Genomic DNA, 19,421 nt, shown 5'->3' with positions numbered 1-19,421 from the left:
CCCCCAGTAGTATACAGCCTGCCCTTAGTAGTATACAGCCTGCCCCAGTAGTATACAGCTTGTCCCCAGTAGTATACAGCTTGCCCCAGTAGTATACAGCCTGCCTCCAGTAGTATACAGCTTGCCCCCAGTAGTATACAGCTTGCCCCCAGTAGTATACAGCCTGCCCCCAGTAGTATACAGCCTGCCTCCAGTAGTATACAATTTGCCCCCAGTAGTATACAGCCTGCCCCCAGTAGTATACAGCCTGCCCCCAGTAGTATACAATTTGCCCCCAGTAGTATACAGCCTGCCCCCAGTAGTATACAGCCTGCCCCCAGTAGTATACAGCCTGCCCCCAGTGGTATACAGCCTGCCCCCAGTAGTATACAGCCTGCCCCCAGTGGTATACAGCCTGCCCCCAGTGGTATACAGCTTGCCCCCAGTGGTATACAGCTTGCCCCCAGTAGTATACAGCTTGCCCCCAGCATTAAAAAAATAAACTTATATACTCACCCTCCGGTGGCCCCGATGTCCAGCGCTGCTCCCCCGATGTCCGCGCCGCTTGTCTTCAGGCTTCCGCGCCGCTTGTCTTCAGGCTTCTGCGGCCGTCTTCTTTCTTCTGCTGGGCGCCGCCATTGCTTTCTCCCGGCCGGCGCCTAGTATGACGTGCCACTGCTGACACCATACTAGGCGCTGCTCGGTGGGAAGGCATGGCGGCGCCCAGCAGAAGAAAGAAGACGGGCGCGGAAGCCTGAAGACAAGCAGCGCGGACGCCTGAAGACAAGCGGCGCGGACATCGGGGCCACCGGAGTATATAAGTTTATTATCTTTTAAGTATTTTTTACTCTTTATAGCTGGATATTGACTCGTGTATAAGCCGAGAGGACGTTTTTCAGCACATTTTTTGTGCTGAAAAACTCGGCTTATACACGAGTATATACAGTAATAGTATGTTATGGACGCACTACTTAAATCGGATATCGCCATATCTGCTATCCAGCAGCACCATTTTACTTTGGTGTCGCTGGAGAGAAGAGCACATTGTTACCATGTTGCATTTACACTACTATTACTCCCATCATCCTATCTGATCCCTCCTGATCCTCTCCTCCATCCTGTGTGATCACCTTGTGTGATCACCCAAATGCTGTGCTAGTGTTATTCTACGCTGGGCGCACTTTTCAGTGCGCCATGTTAATAGCGCTGCACAGTATTCTCTGCAGTGGTAGTTAGGTATCCTGATTATTAGCTTTGTGCATTTGTAGTGCCTTTATGCTTAATGCACATCTTTTTTTGTATCTTCTCAGTGCGCTGTGCTAGCGCTATTTCACTAGACGCACTTTTCAGTGGGCTGTGTAAGTAACACTGCACTGAACTTTTTGTAGTGGTAGTTAGGTATCCTGATGACATGCTGGGTGCATTTCTAACCTTTTTAGGCAGTGCGCATAGGTGTTTTTTTTGCGCTTTTTCTTTAGTGTGCCATCTATTGGGTGCGCCCAAAAAGTTAGCTTCACTTCATATAATTTTTTCTGTGTGCCATCTATTAGGTGTGCCATATCCTTACGCTATTGTCCTACCCGAGAGAACCAGAATAATGATTTTTACAAGTTTGCATAAAGTGGTAAAAGTTGGGCAAAATATATTTAGCACTAGAATGGCATATTTGAGAAAATAATGCATCGGCCTGCCAAAGCACTCATTCCCTTCTGCACATCCATACATGTGCCAAAAAAGTAGTTGACATCCACATATGAGGTTTTGCTTAACATTCTTATAACATCCGTAAAAAGTAACAAAACCGAAATAAAATTATGGAAAAATATAAAAAAGAACAATGGAAAAAGTTTTCTACAAAATAAATTTGTGGTGTGAGTTCTTGTCTAAAATGTACATTTGAAACTTTGATATTTTTTCGTAATTTTTGTACAATTTTTTTGCCAAAAAACCTGTAACCAATAGCCTACAACGTGTCACGAGAAGACTATCTTAAAATCATTTAGATAAGTTAAAGGAAACCTGTTATCAGAAATTGGACTAATAAACTACTAGCAGTATGTTGTCGAGCAGCTGTGTAGCTTTTAGAAGATGTTTCTTTTATGGCCTAATGTGGAGGCACCATCTAGAAAATCAACTTTGAAGTGAGATGAACATTGTTTTTTTTAAGTCAAGGAGGTGGAGAGTTTAATACTGAAGTAAAGCTTTCTCTGCCTTAAAAAGCCCCTTCACTGTAATTGATGGTCCTGCGTCCAGGGACTTTATTGACCAGATCTCCTGAAGTCTGGTGAATGATGTCAATCACATGGGATGAGATGTTCAGAGGCAAGGAGAGCTTGACTTCAGTGTTAAACTCTCCACCTCCCTGACTTCATACATCTAATTTCAAACTTAATTTTCTGGATGATGCCTCCACCCTGGGCCATAAAAGAAACATGATCAGAAAGCTGTTCAACTGATTTACAACACAGGTAGTGGTTTATTAGGCAAGTTTCTGATGACAGTTTTACCTTGAAAAGTTATTACCACAGGAAGCGACACAAGTCCAAAGTAATGTGTTTGATGTTGGACTCTAGGCCATGTTCACACAGTGGATTATGAGGACACTGTGTATAAAAACATATGTAATTTCTTCACATTCCAAATCCAATGCAGGTAAATAAGGGGTATTTGCCATAACATGTACAATAAGAATACATTAGTAGATGATTGATTTCATATATTTAAGTTAAAATATTACAATGTTTACCTGATCAAAAAGCTGTTTGCCAGTAGTGTTGGGCTGTATGGCAAATTCCAGCTCCGCATCCATAGTGGTCACCCGAACATTGACCTGAGGAAAAAGAAAGCTAAATTGTTAACTAATAGTCGTTTGAAAATATATTAATTTACGTACATAACCAAATATATATTTTATTTAGCAACAAACAAAAAAATTTAATTGAAGACTGCAACCTGCAAACACACATAACTATTATAAAAACTGTTCTTTATACCAATCATGTGCAGTGTTCTAGTAACAACCCAGGTTCATATACAGGCAGTCCCCGGTTTACATACAAGATAGGGTCTGTAGGTTTGTTCTTAAGTTGAATTTGTATGTAAGTCGGATATGTACATTTTATAACTTTAATCCCAGCCAGAACTTTTTTGGTCTCTGTGACAATTGGATTTTAAAAATGTTGGGTTGTCACAAGAAACAAGATTAACAATAAAGCTTCATTACAGACACCTGTGATAACTGTTATAGCTGTTTATTGTAGCCTAGGAGTAAAGTACAGTAAATTACCAACATCCAGGGGTCCGTTTGTAACTAGGGGTCGTATGTAAGCCGAGTGTTCTTAAGTAGGGGACCGCCTGTAATAGCATATAACCATTTCCACGGTTTCCTAATATCATTAACTGTAGCTTTCCAAACAACAGTTTTTTAAGGTGGAATTTTATTGAAAGAAAAAGCAAGACCCTAAAGAGAGGAGGTGATAAAATACATAATGCAGATAAATATAGAGATCATTAACAACATATCCAGTCTTGGTGCTCTCTGTGGGTTAGCCCTGGCCTGCTCTGTGGCTGGGGGGTCTAGAGCCAGCATCAGCCCTGGCTTTCTCTGTGGGTGGGGGGTCTGGGTCCGGTGTCAGCCCTGGCCTGCTCTGTGGCTGGGGGGTCTAGAGCCAGCATCAGCCCTGGCTTTCTCTGTGGGTGGGGGGTCTGGGTCCGGTGTCAGCCCTGGCCTGCTCTGTGGCTGGGGGGTCTAGAGCCAGCATCAGCCCTGGCTTTCTCTGTGGGTGGGGGGTCTGGGTCCGGTGTCAGCCCTGGCCTGCTCTGTGGCTGGGGGGTCTAGAGCCAGCATCAGCCCTGGCTTTCTCTGTGGGTGGGGGGTCTGGGTCCGGTGTCAGCCCTGGCCTGCTCTGTGGCTGGGGGGTCTAGAGCCAGCATCAGCCCTGGCTTTCTCTGTGGGTGGGGGGTCTGGGTCCGGTGTCAGCCCTGGCCTGCTCTGTGGCTGGGGGGTCTAGAGCCAGCATCAGCCCTGGCTTTCTCTGTGGGTGGGGGGTCTGGGTCCGGTGTCAGCCCTGGCCTGCTCTGTGGCTGGGGGGTCTAGAGCCAGCATCAGCCCTGGCTTTCTCTGTGGGTGGGGGGTCTGGGTCCGGTGTCAGCCCTGGCCTGCTCTGTGGCTGGGGGGTCTAGAGCCAGCATCAGCCCTGGCTTTCTCTGTGGGTGGGGGGTCTGGGTCCGGTGTCAGCCCTGGCCTGCTCTGTGGCTGGGGGGTCTAGAGCCAGCATCAGCCCTGGCTTTCTCTGTGGGTGGGGGGTCTGGGTCCGGTGTCAGCCCTGGCCTGCTCTGTGGCTGGGGGGTCTAGAGCCAGCATCAGCCCTGGCTTTCTCTGTGGGTGGGGGGTCTGGGTCCGGTGTCAGCCCTGGCCTGCTCTGTGGCTGGGGGGTCTAGAGCCAGCATCAGCCCTGGCTTTCTCTGTGGGTGGGGGGTCTGGGTCCGGTGTCAGCCCTGGCCTGCTCTGTGGCTGGGGGGTCTAGAGCCAGCATCAGCCCTGGCTTTCTCTGTGGGTGGGGGGTCTGGGTCCGGTGTCAGCCCTGGCCTGCTCTGTGGCTGGGGGGTCTAGAGCCAGCATCAGCCCTGGCTTTCTCTGTGGGTGGGGGGTCTGGGTCCGGTGTCAGCCCTGGCCTGCTCTGTGGCTGGGGGGTCTAGAGCCAGCATCAGCCCTGGCTTTCTCTGTGGGTGGGGGGTCTGGGTCCGGTGTCAGCCCTGGCCTGCTCTGTGGCTGGGGGGTCTAGAGCCAGCATCAGCCCTGGCTTTCTCTGTGGGTGGGGGGTCTGGGTCCGGTGTCAGCCCTGGCCTGCTCTGTGGCTGGGGGGTCTAGAGCCAGCATCAGCCCTGGCTTTCTCTGTGGGTGGGGGGTCTGGGTCCGGTGTCAGCCCTGGCCTGCTCTGTGGCTGGGGGGTCTAGAGCCAGCATCAGCCCTGGCTTTCTCTGTGGGTGGGGGGTCTGGGTCCGGTGTCAGCCCTGGCCTGCTCTGTGGCTGGGGGGTCTAGAGCCAGCATCAGCCCTGGCTTTCTCTGTGGGTGGGGGGTCTGGGTCCGGTGTCAGCCCTGGCCTGCTCTGTGGCTGGGGGGTCTAGAGCCAGCATCAGCCCTGGCTTTCTCTGTGGGTGGGGGGTCTGGGTCCGGTGTCAGCCCTGGCCTGCTCTGTGGCTGGGGGGTCTAGAGCCAGCATCAGCCCTGGCTTTCTCTGTGGGTGGGGGGTCTGGGTCCGGTGTCAGCCCTGGCCTGCTCTGTGGCTGGGGGGTCTAGAGCCAGCATCAGCCCTGGCTTTCTCTGTGGGTGGGGGGTCTGGGTCCGGTGTCAGCCCTGGCCTGCTCTGTGGCTGGGGGGTCTAGAGCCAGCATCAGCCCTGGCTTTCTCTGTGGGTGGGGGGTCTGGGTCCGGTGTCAGCCCTGGCCTGCTCTGTGGCTGGGGGGTCTAGAGCCAGCATCAGCCCTGGCTTTCTCTGTGGGTGGGGGGTCTGGGTCCGGTGTCAGCCCTGGCCTGCTCTGTGGCTGGGGGGTCTAGAGCCAGCATCAGCCCTGGCTTTCTCTGTGGGTGCGGGGTCTGGGTCCGGTGTCAGCCCTGGCCTGCTCTGTGGCTGGGGGGTCTAGAGCCAGCATCAGCCCTGGCTTTCTCTGTGGGTGGGGGGGTCTGAGGCCGGCCTCAGCTCTGGCCCGCTCTGTGGGTGGATGATCCAATGTCGTCCTAAATGACTGATGATGATCAATATAATCCACCAGTGTGTAATCCACTTGTGTGTACTGCTCTGTGCTAGTCTCAGGGTTCTTCTCTAAAGAGAAGACAAAGGAACATACTAGGCAGGTCCATGATACTGTTGTGGAGAAGTTTAAAGCTGGGTTTAGATACAAAAAGATTTCACGAACTTTAATGGTTGCTACAAGCCACCTGGGAGACACCAAACAAGTGGAAGAAGGTTCGCTGGTCAGATGAAACCAAAATCAAACTTTTTGGCCACAATGCCAAACGATATGTATGGCATTAAAGCAACACAGCTCATCACCCTGAAGACACCATCCCCCCTGTCAAACATTGTGGCAGCATCATGGTTTAGGCCTGTTTTTGTTCAGCAGGGATAGGGAAGATGGTTAAAATTGAGGGGAAGATGGATGGAGCCAAATACAGGACCATTCTGGAAGGAATTGGAGTCTGCAAAAGACCTGAGACTGGGACAGAGATTTATCTTCCAACAAGACAATGATCCCAAACATAAAGCAAACTCTGCAATGGAAGGTTCACAAATAAACATATCCAGGTGTAAGAATGGCCAAGTCACAGCCCAGAGCTGAAAACTGCTGTTCACAAACCCTCTCCATCCAAACTTCACTGAGCTCAAGTTTTCCAATGAAGAATGGGCAAGAATTATAGTCTCTCGATGTGCAAAACTAATATAGACAAGATAGCCTAAGCGTCTTACAGTTGTAGTCACAGCAAAAGGTGGCACTACATTACTCCCATTTCAGCATATAATTGTTATTGTTTGTATAATGAAAAGTTATACAATTTTCCAATACATTTTCTGTATCAATTACTCACAGTTTTCTAGATCTCTGCTTGCTCTTCTTCTATAGAAAGCTTCTATGTTTACTACCAGTGGACAGAAATCTGACCATGATCACACAGGTGCTCGGCTCATTATATCACACAGCTCTGCTTACTGTCTGTGATACTAACTAGCAGTGCACCTGTGTGATCATGGTCAGATTTCTGTCCACTAGTAGTAAACATAGAAGCTTTCTAAGGGAGGACAACGAACAGAGATCTAGAAAACTGTGAAAATTTGATAAAGAAACTATATTGGAAAATTGTATAACTTTTCAATATATTAACAATAATTTGCCAAAATGGGAATACCCCTTTAACTTAAAGGGGCCGAATAATATTGCTTGCCCCACTTTTCAGTTTATTATTTTTTACAAAAGTTTAAAACATCCAATAAACTTTACGAACATCCATTCCACTTTACAATTGTCTCCCACTTGTTATTGATTCTTCACAATTTTTTTTTTTTTTTTTACAATTTTCTATCTTTATGTTTGAAGTGTGAAATGTGGCAAAGGGTAGAAAAGTTCAAGGGGGCCGAATATTTTTGCAAGGCACTGTAATTTGGCTTCCTGAAAGTCATGCTTGGTGTTAAGGGAGCTATCTTACAAGGTAGCAAAAGAAGTGTGGTTTTCCTTTTCCCATCTTGATAAACTTATTTGCATATTTACCTAACACTGCGTACAGCTTAGGCTGATGACGGATTTTCTTTAATAAATTCAACATCAGCAAATACCAAAACAAAATGTCTTACATTGTGTTCTCAGCCCTAAATATCTATCTAATTGTATGTTGTTTAATCATTCTAACTTTCCAAATGCCATAACTTTTTAATTTTTTGTATGTGTGCAGGAATAGGACATTAGGCAATTTACCAATATGCATACTGTGTCTTAAAATTTCTGCACAGCTTTCTTGAGATGTTAAGTAAAGTCCCAGGGGCAAATGTGTTTTAGCTTATCTGCAGCCATTTCTGTCCATAAAATGACCAGAAGAGGAGGGTCATGTGATCCTAACTGTTCATGAACAATTGACCTGTCAGAACCATGAGCTCTTATTCATACGTACTATAATAAGCTCTGGGAAGGGAGATTAGTCATGGGCAGTTAGGCTCACATGACCCTCCATCTGCAGCCATTTTTTTGACAGGATTTCCAGGTGATGAGGTAAAAAGACATTTTTGAACGAGGGGTTTTACTTTACATATCAAGAAAAGAAATCTGATTAGATCCAATCAGCTTTGCTTTCTTGAAAATCACCTACCTGCTAAACTGTAGTATGGAGGGATTGAAGTTCCAGGACCGTCTGCTGGGAATTTATACTGCATGCACTGATCTAAGTGCATCAAGGTGAGAGTCCTGCACTTTTTCATATGGTTTGCTTTCTTTTGGACACTTTACATTACTAGGAGAGTGCTCCCTTTCTTTGTTTCTTTCCTTTTTCCTTCTCTACCGGAGGATACCTACTGGAGCCATAAGCCCCTCTGCCTCTTTCACAGGGTATATTTTCTGCATACATATCAAGAAAGGAATGTATATTGGTAATTTACCTAATATCCTGCCCCTGACATTAACATACACATTACAAAAACATGAGGTAAAGTGGCCAACCCCTTTAATGTGATCAATACTCCTCAGTATTGTAGGCAGCAGGTATTAGTCTGCTACATTTATTTATGAAGCTAATGTCCCTGCAGTGATAACTTATAGCATTTTTGTTGGAATTCCACTGGACTTAATATTAAAGCTGCTTAAAAAACATATTTGGTCCGTAACTTGCAAACAGCCTTTTGTGCAGATTGCTTTCTAAGTGGAAAATAACTAAGGAATTTGCTGCCCACATTACAGTGAGAACTGTGGTATAAAATGCCAGCAGCGCACCTGAGCATTTAAAGACTTTCTTTAAGGTATCTTTTTATGATGTGCCTTTTATTACTGCATAAAGTAATCGTGTTAAATGGGGTAGTAGCCTGATGATGAGTAATATTATATAGCTTACACATGTGATAGCTTACTCTTCATACAAGGGGATGTGTTGCAGTTTCCCTTACATCGGTCTCCTGTTGATATGCCATGGCATTAGAGCATTAATACCATTTCCAGTTGCCCAGCATATAGACAGTAGATCAGGGTCTGATCAATTGTAGCTAGATGCAGAGGTTGAGTCAACTGATAAACATCTATGCAAAAAAAAAAACTGCATCTACTCAACATATTGTTACAGTCGTAGTAATCGATTAGTTATTATTTTTGATAATTAAGCTCCTAGTAAATTATTACCAAAGGTAATTATTATTTGATACAAAAGATGTAAAGCTCCCTTCCTTCCAAATGGTTGTTGACAGACCAACCCCTGCCCCCTGCCAGACTTTTTTTCTGCTAATATTAAACCCTACAGGATGACAGCCATTGACAGTATGACATGAAAGGGGCCTAGCTGGAAAAGGGAGGGGTGAGCGCTGCGCAACCCTCCCCTCTCCATAGGGGCACGTGCAGCCCGGATGTACGTACAGGAAAAGATAGAGCATGCATCTTTTTCCCATCGACAGTACGGTGACACAAGTCTGTGCTCACTGCACCGTGGCCAGGCGACAAGTGTCTATGTAGACCAATATCAGGCTGATAATTTGTGTGAAGGAGGTCGTAAGCCAGCAACACATGGGGAATTACGAACAGAGCACTGGCTGAAATTCACAGAATGACCAAAGTACAGAGTATGGGACTTCAAGCATCATATTGATATATGTTGCTTTGAGTTGCCGCTTCTCTGCAAAACAGTAGCAGCAACACTGAAATCAGCTGCTCTGTAGAGGCCTGCTTTTCTATTTGGGGACTCTGGAGTACCGTAATACATCATTATGATGCTTGGACTTGCGTGATGCACACCTACCTCTAAAAAAATTATAATAAAGTGATATTTACCTCAAAATCCAATCAATAAAACAGCTCTCAGCATAGAGTCCCTCACACATGAACATAAAACAAAAAAAAAATTGTAGCAAAAAAAATAAAAAAATGTGTGGAGACATAATAATAATAACAATACTTAGGTCATGTATACCAGATTGGTGGAGGTCTAGGGCCTGACAACCTGAGCTGACATGCTGAGTTCAGTTCTGGTTGCTCAGCGTTTCAGCCAGAACACTATGAGAGTGTGAGGCAAGTTGCACACAACACACTCACTAGTGTGTAAGAGCCCGAAGACTTGTGCCACTATGATGGGCTGCTCTTGGCAGCCCTTCGGCCACCGTGTCCTCTTCCTTGTTGCTAGTGTTAACTGATTTATAACATAGCTAAAAAGTAGTCTGCAGGATACAGCAGATTACAAAAAAACTTAATTAAACAATTTTGATTTTTTTAATTAAGATAATTGTCATTTGTTGGGTCACTAATTTTGCACTAATCACTGTAGAAAAATACGAGTCATCCATACAAAATAGATGAACTTCAGAAAACCAATTATTGTGTATGGGACCTCTCTGAATTCGCCTGAGAGGTATCTAAAGTGCAATTTTACCTGTTCAGGTATTGTGCTTTCTCTTTAGAAACTCAGATGCCCCTATTGTAAAGGATGCCACAATTTATAAGATCTAAGTAAATATTCCCATGTAAACCCCAGATCCAGAATAGTTCCATCGTAGGTAGAGAAAATAACATTGTTACAAGCCAACTCTGAAATCAAACGTTTTGACTGCCTAGTTATTTAGCAGCCTTTATAAGCATTTAGGTTGAGTATAGGAAAAACAGACCTAGGAAAGACTTCTGGTAAGGGAAGATATGTAACAGCTCTTAAAAATAATCACCATGCATCACTTCAATAGTTAGTGATATTAATTTAGATATTAGATTACAATGCGTTGGGTATAATTTCTCTGTAGATCCAAAGTAGCTTTCTTTTTCTCTACAATAGACAAAATATACTTGAAGCCCAGTGCATCTCAGAATAACCTCTATAAGATGCCTGATAACAATCCTCTTTTGTATTGCAACATATCAAATGTCAATATATCCAAGTGATTCTGGCAATGTTCACATACAGCATCTTAACTGCATTTTGAAATGCTAATTTGGGGAAGAGGGGTCCGGGGCATCCGCCACGGTCTGGACAGGAAAGGGGTGGGGGGTCTGGGGCTTCAGCCATGGTTTTGACAGGGGGGTCTGGGGCTTCAGCCATGGTTTTGACAGGGGGGTCTGGGGCTTCAACTATGGTCTGGACAGGTGGGGTCTGGGGTGTCAGCCATAGTCTGGTCTGTAGATTGAACTTTTTTAAGGAGACAAAAAAAACTTGTGCCCCATAATTTAAAGAGGACCTGTCATTTGGGGAAAACACCCCCAACAAATTAGCTCCCCCTCATCCTGTCCCCAGCCCCTTTATATTTATTGAATTTTTATTAAGATTTGTGTTTTTATACTTAGTTTTAAACGATCCGACCTCTTATCAAATAAGAGGTCAGATCGTTGTGCAAGTCTCCTAACAGTTGGCCATATTCATGAGAGGGCCGGCCGACACACCCCCTCCACGCCCCTCTCAGTCAGGGGCCTGTAAGACTCGCCGGCAGCAGGATGAGGGGGAGCTAATTTGATGGGGGTGGTTTCCCCAAGTGACAGGTCCTCTTTAATGCATAATGTAAAATTACTTTAAAGGGGTTATCCGGGTTTTAAAAACTAGTGAGGGCCAGGCTGGGGAGGGCTATTTAAAAATAATATACATCCACTTACCTCCTCCGGCGCCGCCGATGTCTCGCACCGCTGTCCCTTCGATCCATGCCCCTGTTTGTTTACAGGGGCACAGAAGCCGTGCACAGGGAGCTTCAGGTCCACAATGTGGCCGGCTCCTCTCATCCGTCCCTATCTCCCAGCGTTGTAAGCGCTGGGAGATGGTGTTGGATGTGAGCTTCCAGCCGGCCGGAAACTCCCTGTGCGCCCTTGTAATGAAACCGGCGCACAGAGAAGACCGGCCGCAGCGCGGGACATCGGCAGCGCCGGACGAGGTGAGTACATGTCTATTATGTTTAAATAGACCGCCCCAGCACTGCACTCAGTATTTTTTAAAACCTGGATAACCCCTTTAATTGTCTCAATTGGCTATTTAAGCAAAGAAAACACTGGCTATAAACAATACAAAATATGTATTGCTTGTTACCGATCGCAAGCGTTTCAGTAGAAACACATCTTCGACGGGACCAAGGCCCTCTCAGCATGAGACTTATAATTCTGACGCTGCATGTGAATGAAGCCTTTGAAAAACATAAAGTCATATCCCAAGAGTTACTACTGTGTAATTGGCTTCAGCATCGAGCTGCTGTAGTGACTATAGTTAAACCTGAAGGCAAGTGGGATTAAAAAGCAGATGGGATTAAAAACACCTACGCAATAAGCAATCTTTTAAAACCTGGTGAAATGAAGCCCTGAGCAGACTGACAGATGAAGCTGCTAAACAAAAGAAGCAATGCAGCCCTAGTAAACAAGCACATACACATCAAATATTGTATGCCGATTCATAATATTAACGTGTCAAGTGATTCCAAAGCTGCATATAGATATAAAGATCATTTCCAGGGGCAGAGTATGTTGTATATTTACTTTACTTATAATATAATGCCTACTGCTAGAAACTGCTAGAAAGTTGCCTACCTATGATTCCAGATGAAACATGGATCAGGCAGCTTGTATTTCTCCTGTCCTATATTGCACTGTGTTGTTTTACATGTTTAAAAGGGTACCTGTCATCAGGAGCCCTTTTTCTGGCCAAGTCCCCATAGAGAATATTGTGCACATTGCCAAAGTGTTTATACTATAATAAAACTGTCTTTTTCCGATAAAGAGAAAAGTTAGATGAAAGTTTGACTTTCTGCAGAACATGGGAGTTCTCACAAATTTAAACTTTTGTGATACATTTTAGCTTGGGAGAGACAAAAAAGTCTCAAAAAGTAGCAAATTGAAGACTAGCAAATTGTTCACTATTCAGTGGGCACACTTGCTATAGAAAGCAAGCGTTCATGATGGAACATTCACAGGTACTGGCACAATTCTCTAATTGCCCGCCGCATACATAAGAAGGCCGGAGCCTGCTGATGTATGTGGGGGACGGGACCTACAAAGAGCACCGATGTATGATAAATCCTCTCCATTGTTTTGACAGCTATAATACATTTAAAAATTATTTTCCAAAGAGGTTTTTATTTTTACCTACTCTAACCACTTTGTTCGAACACAGACTTTGCAATGAAGAGATGCTGCTGCCTTTCACAGGTGTCAGTGGTGAGCCAAGCACCAGCACAAGATAACTGGCCTAAGAGGTGACATGATGATGAGAGGTAGAGGTAAATACAGTACACCTTCATTTTCAAGCCTCTCTGCAGTGCAGTTAGCAAAAAGAAATAAGTTGGACAACCCCTTTAAGTATATAATGTAAATAGCCTACATAATTGCACTTGATACTTGTTGCTATATAAATATACTATATTGAGACTTGGCAGCCAACATGACAGTACAACATACAAATTCAGAAATAAGAAAAGATCTGCTTTTTCACTGATTTATTTACATCAAATAAGGATATACAAAGTACTGAAACAAAGCTTTCATTGTCCCTGTGTGCAAGTAAAGATGAGCAGGATATCCTTTAATAGACTGAGACAATCTATCATGTGGTAAAGTAGAAGCAAATTTACATTCACAAATACAGTATAAGTTGCCTTTTGGACTTGTCAGGCTAAAATCCTAGTCATTCAGTTACCAAGAAAATGAAAATCATCTGGCATGAATGTAGTTGTCCACAGAAATTGTTTTTATGCTTTGGTTCTGGTGTTAAAGAAACCACAGCAAATTTCTTTTATTTCAAATTCACAGCCAAAACACTCTGACTGCAGTGTGAAATCACCATTAGGGGAGCTCTTACTTCCATGATCTAGTCTTCATCCTCTCACATTGCTAAACCAGATTCCCATGCTGTACTGAAGAGAGGTACTTACATTGAAACAGTGCTGTCTAGTTGGGAGTCTATTCCTTCTGGAAAAGATATTCTGGTTTGGCTATCATTACATTAGGCCCCCTGAAAGTCATTTTTGATGTTGAGGGTGCTGCCAAGATGTAACATTTTCCTTATTACATCCTGAAAAACTTTATTTGTGTATTTCTCAGAATCCACATTGGAGTATAAATGGCTGCAAGTCTTCACATACCTGCAGAGGCGGATATAAATGGCAAAGTCTCCATAAGAAGTCTTTTTACCTCCCTGACTGCAGTGTGATAAAACAGTGTTAGGCATCCTGTACACAGAATGTATAGTTATATGGGACACTCCATGGACAATTGTTTGTATACCCTGTGTCATTGGCGGATGAGCTTCATTTGAAAAACGCTGCCTGGGATGCAAAGATGAACAGGAATTGGACCTGCTCAATCTTTTGTGGCTTCGGGTATTGGCTCAGCTTAACCCCGATGGGACACCACCATGGTGGGTCTGTGAATCATGAACTGTGTGCTGGCCAGACACGGTTCAGAGAATGGGACTCTAATCATTATACCAGTGTGACTAGTGATATGATATGAAGGAGTCCCTTCTTCTCTGTGAAACAGCAGTGCCAAGCTGTAATAATAATTATAGTACATGGCTGCTGTTTCCTTAATTTTAGGATCCTGCAATTCAGAATAAGACCGCACGTAGATGAAAGTGGGATGAAAACAGCAGAAGATGACCCCTTGTTTGCGGCCCATTTGACATCAGCATGTGAGTTCCCCTAACACAGACAATGTCATTAAATAATGAGTGCCCGGTCAGCCTCCCTACGGCACAGTTCATGCACCAGCTGTGGGCATAAGTGTATGCTTCCTGGTAAAAAAACAATAATGAAGATATTGGCACTTCAGATTTGCACCTGAAAATAGATGAAATACGACCAAAGCTTGTGGATGCCGGGGTCCCAAGGTGACAGACTGTTTTGCGTGTATAGCGCTTTCTCAGACCTTCTTCTGATTTGCACCTGGCTTCATTTTGCCTTACAAATACTGAAGTGAAACATGACATGACTACTGCTGTGTTGCCAGATCCTCCAGTTTCCTGCTGGTACTGAAAATAGGAACTCAACCCCTTAAGGATGCAGCATTTTATTGTTAATTTTTCCCTCTCCACATTCAAAAATCTATCACTAATTTTTTCAATTGCGGGTATTAGCAGTGAGTTTTTGCAGCAAACCCCACATCTGTATGATGAGGGCTTACCTCATGAGCCCTCTTCCTGCACCCTTAGTAGATCTGCGCTGTACATGTGAAGAAGTTAAAGGGGTATTCTCATCTTGGCATTCTCATTCAGTTTCATTGATCTGCCATATATAAACATTTCTTCAATTAGATGTTATTTAAAAAAATGTTCCTGTGTGAAGATAATTTCTCATAAATGTAGTCATTCTGTCCCTTAGAAACCAGATAGCTTCCTCGGATACGGCCACCTCTACTGGAGTGATTGCACAAAGAAACAAAAGGTTATTGTATATAAAATGTCCGGGAGTTACTAAATGACCCCCAGCCGTCCTGTGGTAATGATTGCTGAATCCTGGTGGTCCGGCAGGACTCTATAGCGCAAGTCTGGCCACCGCTGCCAGAGTGTGACGTGGTCGTATCCGAGGAAGCTATCTCGTTTCTAAGGGACAACATGACTACATTTATGAGAAATTATCTGCACACAGGAACATTTTTTTAATTCACATCCAATTGAAGAAATGTTTACATATGGCAAATGCATTTAATTAAATGTAAATCCCCTGATGAGAATACCCCTTTAATCCATCTCAGGACAAATGAGAAATATCCATCACAGAGATAAATGGAAATGTTTCACTTCTCCCTTTATTGGTTAATTTGGTTTCAATGAAGACCTTTCACCACCTCCAAGAATCCACAATTCTTAACATCCTTTAACCCCATAGCGCAATAAGACGTACCCTTGCGTCTTGCTGCGCATGGGGAAGTATGAAGAGGGCTCACGGGCTGAGCCCTCTTCATACTCACCGGGCATTTGCTTCATAATGAAGCAAACGCCCGTCGCTAACACCCGTGATTGGTGCTTGCCATCTTGGCTCCGATCGTCACTCCCCGTGACGTCACAGGGGAGCGGCGATCCGTTGTCATGACAGCCTCGGATCACACAAAGATCCGAGGCTGTCATGATCGAGGCCATCTATTACAATGTGCGATCTGCACATTGTAATAGATGGTATGCAAAATCCCCATATACTGCCATACTGTAGTATGGCAGTGTATGGTAGGATCAATCAGACAACCTAGGGTTAAAGTACCCTAGGGAGTCTGAAAAATAGTAAAAAAAATAAATAAAAAAAAGTTAAAAAAAAAAATTATATTAAAAAAATATAAAAATTCAAATCACCCCCCTTTCCCTAGAACGGATATAAATATAAATAAACAGTAAAAATCCTAAACACATTAGTTATCGCCACATCCGAAAATGCCCGATCTATCAAAATATAATAACCGTTTTTCACTGTGTTTTACCCTGTAGCGGAAAATAGCGCCTGAGGTCGCAAATTGCATTTTTTAGCCAAAAATTCAATAAAAAGTGATCAAAAGGTCACACTGTCCTAAAAATAAAAGCGTTGAAAACATCATCAGAAGTCGCAAAAAATGACACCACCCACAGCTCTGTACACTAAAGTATGAAAAAGTTATTAGCGCAAGAACACTGTAAAATGAAGAATTTTTTTTCTGTACAGGAGGTTTTAATTTTTGTAAATGTATGAAAACATTATAACACCTATACAAATTTGGTATCCCTGTGATCGTATTGACCCAATGAATGAAGTAGACCTGTCATTTGGGGCGCACAGTGAAAGCTGTAAAAACCAAGTCCACAAGAAATGGCACAAATGTGTTTTTTCATCAGTTTCACTGCATTTAGAATTTTTTCCCGCTTCCCAGTACATGCCATGGAATATTTAATACCATCACTACGAAGTGCAATTTGTTACGCAGAAAATAAAACATCACACAGCTCTGTACATGGAAAAATAAAAAAGTTATAGATTTTTGAAGGTGGGGAGTGAAAAATAAAAACGCAAAAACTAAAAAGGGCCTGGTCCTTAAGGGGTTAATTAGTATTGTTTTGCCATTTCTGGCATAGCATGATATATACCTAGTATTCTAAGCAATAGATGTCAATAATTTTGACTCTCTACTGGCAGATGGGTGGGTCCAGGCTGTCCAGCTGTCCGCTGCAGTCTTGGACAGCCAATCTTACAGTAGGTAGCCTAAATACCATAATTCTTGGAAGTTTTAGCATTCAATATTCTAATTGGGGTTTGTACTGACAGATGGGTGGACCTGTGCTGGATCATAAAGTGTGGAACCACCAGTAGATATCCAAAAACAACAACATTGCAAACCACAGACTGCATAACTGCTGCTAGGGGCCTGAGTTCAGCACACATGTACATAAAGCCTAGAAGTGGATTTATGTATGGCAGGTAAAGATAAGCCATTTGCAATGTTATATAATCAAAATGAAACAAGCAGCACACAATAATAGCATAATCCAGGTGCCAGCCCAGGAGCTAGACACAGTCCATTAACTTTACATGAGCTTTATTCAAGTCACAACATTTTGGCCCCTGGTGGAGCCTTCCAGGCTCTAGGGACTGAAACGTTGTGACTTATAGTGAATAAGCTGCCTTTTTTGTGCTCATACTGTATTAACCTTAATTTTTTTTAGTAAAACAAAATTATCAAAACAAGCACCTAACTAAGGGTTAAATGTTTAGTCTCCCTTAGGATTATTCCTTGATCCCAAAACTAAATGGGATAAACTTATTTACTAACCAGATCAGAGGATTCTACTCTATACACTGGATGTTCATGTCCATTAAAGGTGCAGTCAGGAATTCATATGTAGATAATGTAAGATCATAATGTCCATGTTTCCGCTCTGTTCAAAAATCCTACTTAAAACCAATATGCCTCTTTTTAGAGCACAGTGCAAATACATATGTATAGAGAGCAATTGAGATTACGCATGCCCTTCAGAATAACATTTAGAGGAGCTAAATTTTTTGCTGTGTTGTGTACTTTCAGATTAGGAAATATATAAAGTGAAAAGTAGCAGTGCAAAGAGAGCCTTGGGACAGGTGTAAGTCAAAAAAGAGGTTATACAGATAAATGACAATGTTCAAGGAAATTCAAGAACTGGGCTTCACCTCTCAAACAAACAGAGGTACTTGAGGAATTCCTCACACTCCTTCTTTCTATTGTGAAGTAATTGAAGTCCTTCAAATGTATTCACCACTCAAGGACAGATAAATTACAATATGTGGAAAACAAAAGCAGAATAAAGGAAACCACTGAAAAGTAGTGGGATTGTGGTAGAAAATCACCAGCTACCTTTGTGTGCAATCCTTCATATCAGCAGTTATGGAAATCCTATTAGTATATGGCTGAGTTCACACATCATGACCATGATGCTGGCAAAGCTGATGCAGTGATTGTTAATGGCAGCTAAGCCTTGCAGGTAAAACTACAGCGTTCACTATGTAAAAGAAAACAGTTGCCACCTCACCTCTCCATATGGTATCAAGTCCGGCACGGGCCACCCCTCTGCTGGGGTATGAATATAGGTAGAAAAAGAAGTGCACGGTCCAGCCAGGCTCCAAACACAGATAATTTCTTTATTTAATATTTCATCATAGAATAAAAAGTCCACTCAGACAGAAAGTTAAAATGCCTACGCGTTTCGAACAGGCAACCTGTCCTTAGTTGCCTGTCCGAAACGCATAGGCATTTTAACTCTCTGTCTGAGTGGACTTTTTATCCTATGATGAAATATTAAATAAAGAAATCTTCGGTGTCTGGAGCCTGGCTGGACCATGCACTTCTAAAACTACAGCGTACCTGTCTCCTTGTCTTTCGTCCTTTACTTAGTCCCCAAGCCATGTAAACTAAGGGTGCGGCCACACATACTGCTAGTGATGTGTTTGGAAACGCAGTGCTAGAGTACGGGGGCATTGGCCCGATCGCGTAGGTGTTTTAAAGAGGACCTGTCACCCCCGAAAAATACCCCCACCAAATTAGTTCTCCCTAATCCTGTCCCCAGCCCCTTTTTGTTTATTGAATTTTTATTAAAATATGTGTGTACATAGTTTTAAACGATCCGACCTATTATTAAATAAGAGGTCGGATCGTTGTACAGGTCCCCTGGCAGTCGGCCGTATTCATAAGGGGGTCGGCCGACACACCCCCTTTACGCCACTGTCAGTCAGCGACCTGTAAGAATCGCCGGCAGCAGCGCATTTATTGCCCAATCGCTGCCGGCTCTATGCAATGTGGCGTGGCGTGGCAGGGGTGTGTCGGCCAGCCCCCTCATGAATATGACCGACTGCCAGGGGACCTGTATGACGATCCGACCTCTAATTTGATAAGAGGTCGGATCGTTTAAAACTAAGTATGCACACACACATTTTAATAAAAATTCAATAAATATAAAGGGGCTGGGGACAGGATTAGGAGGAACTAATTTGGTGGGGGTATTTTTCGGGGGTGACAGGTCCTCTTTAATGGTAACCAATGCAAGACACTGGGTTCTGATTGCTGATAACTTGCAATTCCATGGAGACGCATACAAGAATAGGCCGAGGCCCACCCCCATACCATAGCACGGCATTTGTAAATGCACCGGTAGTGGTACGTGTGACCGCATCCTAAAGGACCACTTCCTTCATACACAGCAGAGTTGGGCCTCCTTACTGCATGGGCTGCATTTATGGGCGTAAGTAAAAAATTCTATTCTTTATGCTTAACTTTTTATAATACAAACAATAACATTCATTTGCTGAAATGGGAATACCTT

General features: G+C 43.7%; 1 protein-coding gene across 1 annotated transcript in view; it reads right to left on the bottom strand.

Annotated features, from left to right (window-relative positions):
• Positions 1 to 19,421, bottom strand: part of EZR (ezrin) — a 58,010-nt gene that overhangs the window by 22,876 nt on the left and 15,713 nt on the right. The window contains exon 3 of the mRNA XM_072141370.1: positions 2,726 to 2,809. Within this exon, the coding sequence (XP_071997471.1) occupies positions 2,726 to 2,809 (84 nt within the window). The remainder of the gene's footprint in view (positions 1 to 2,725; positions 2,810 to 19,421) is intronic.

Source organism: Engystomops pustulosus, chromosome 3 (assembly GCF_040894005.1).
Source record: "Engystomops pustulosus chromosome 3, aEngPut4.maternal, whole genome shotgun sequence".
Taxonomy (NCBI): domain Eukaryota; kingdom Metazoa; phylum Chordata; class Amphibia; order Anura; family Leptodactylidae; genus Engystomops; species Engystomops pustulosus.
This window is presented reverse-complemented; position numbering and strand designations above follow the sequence as displayed.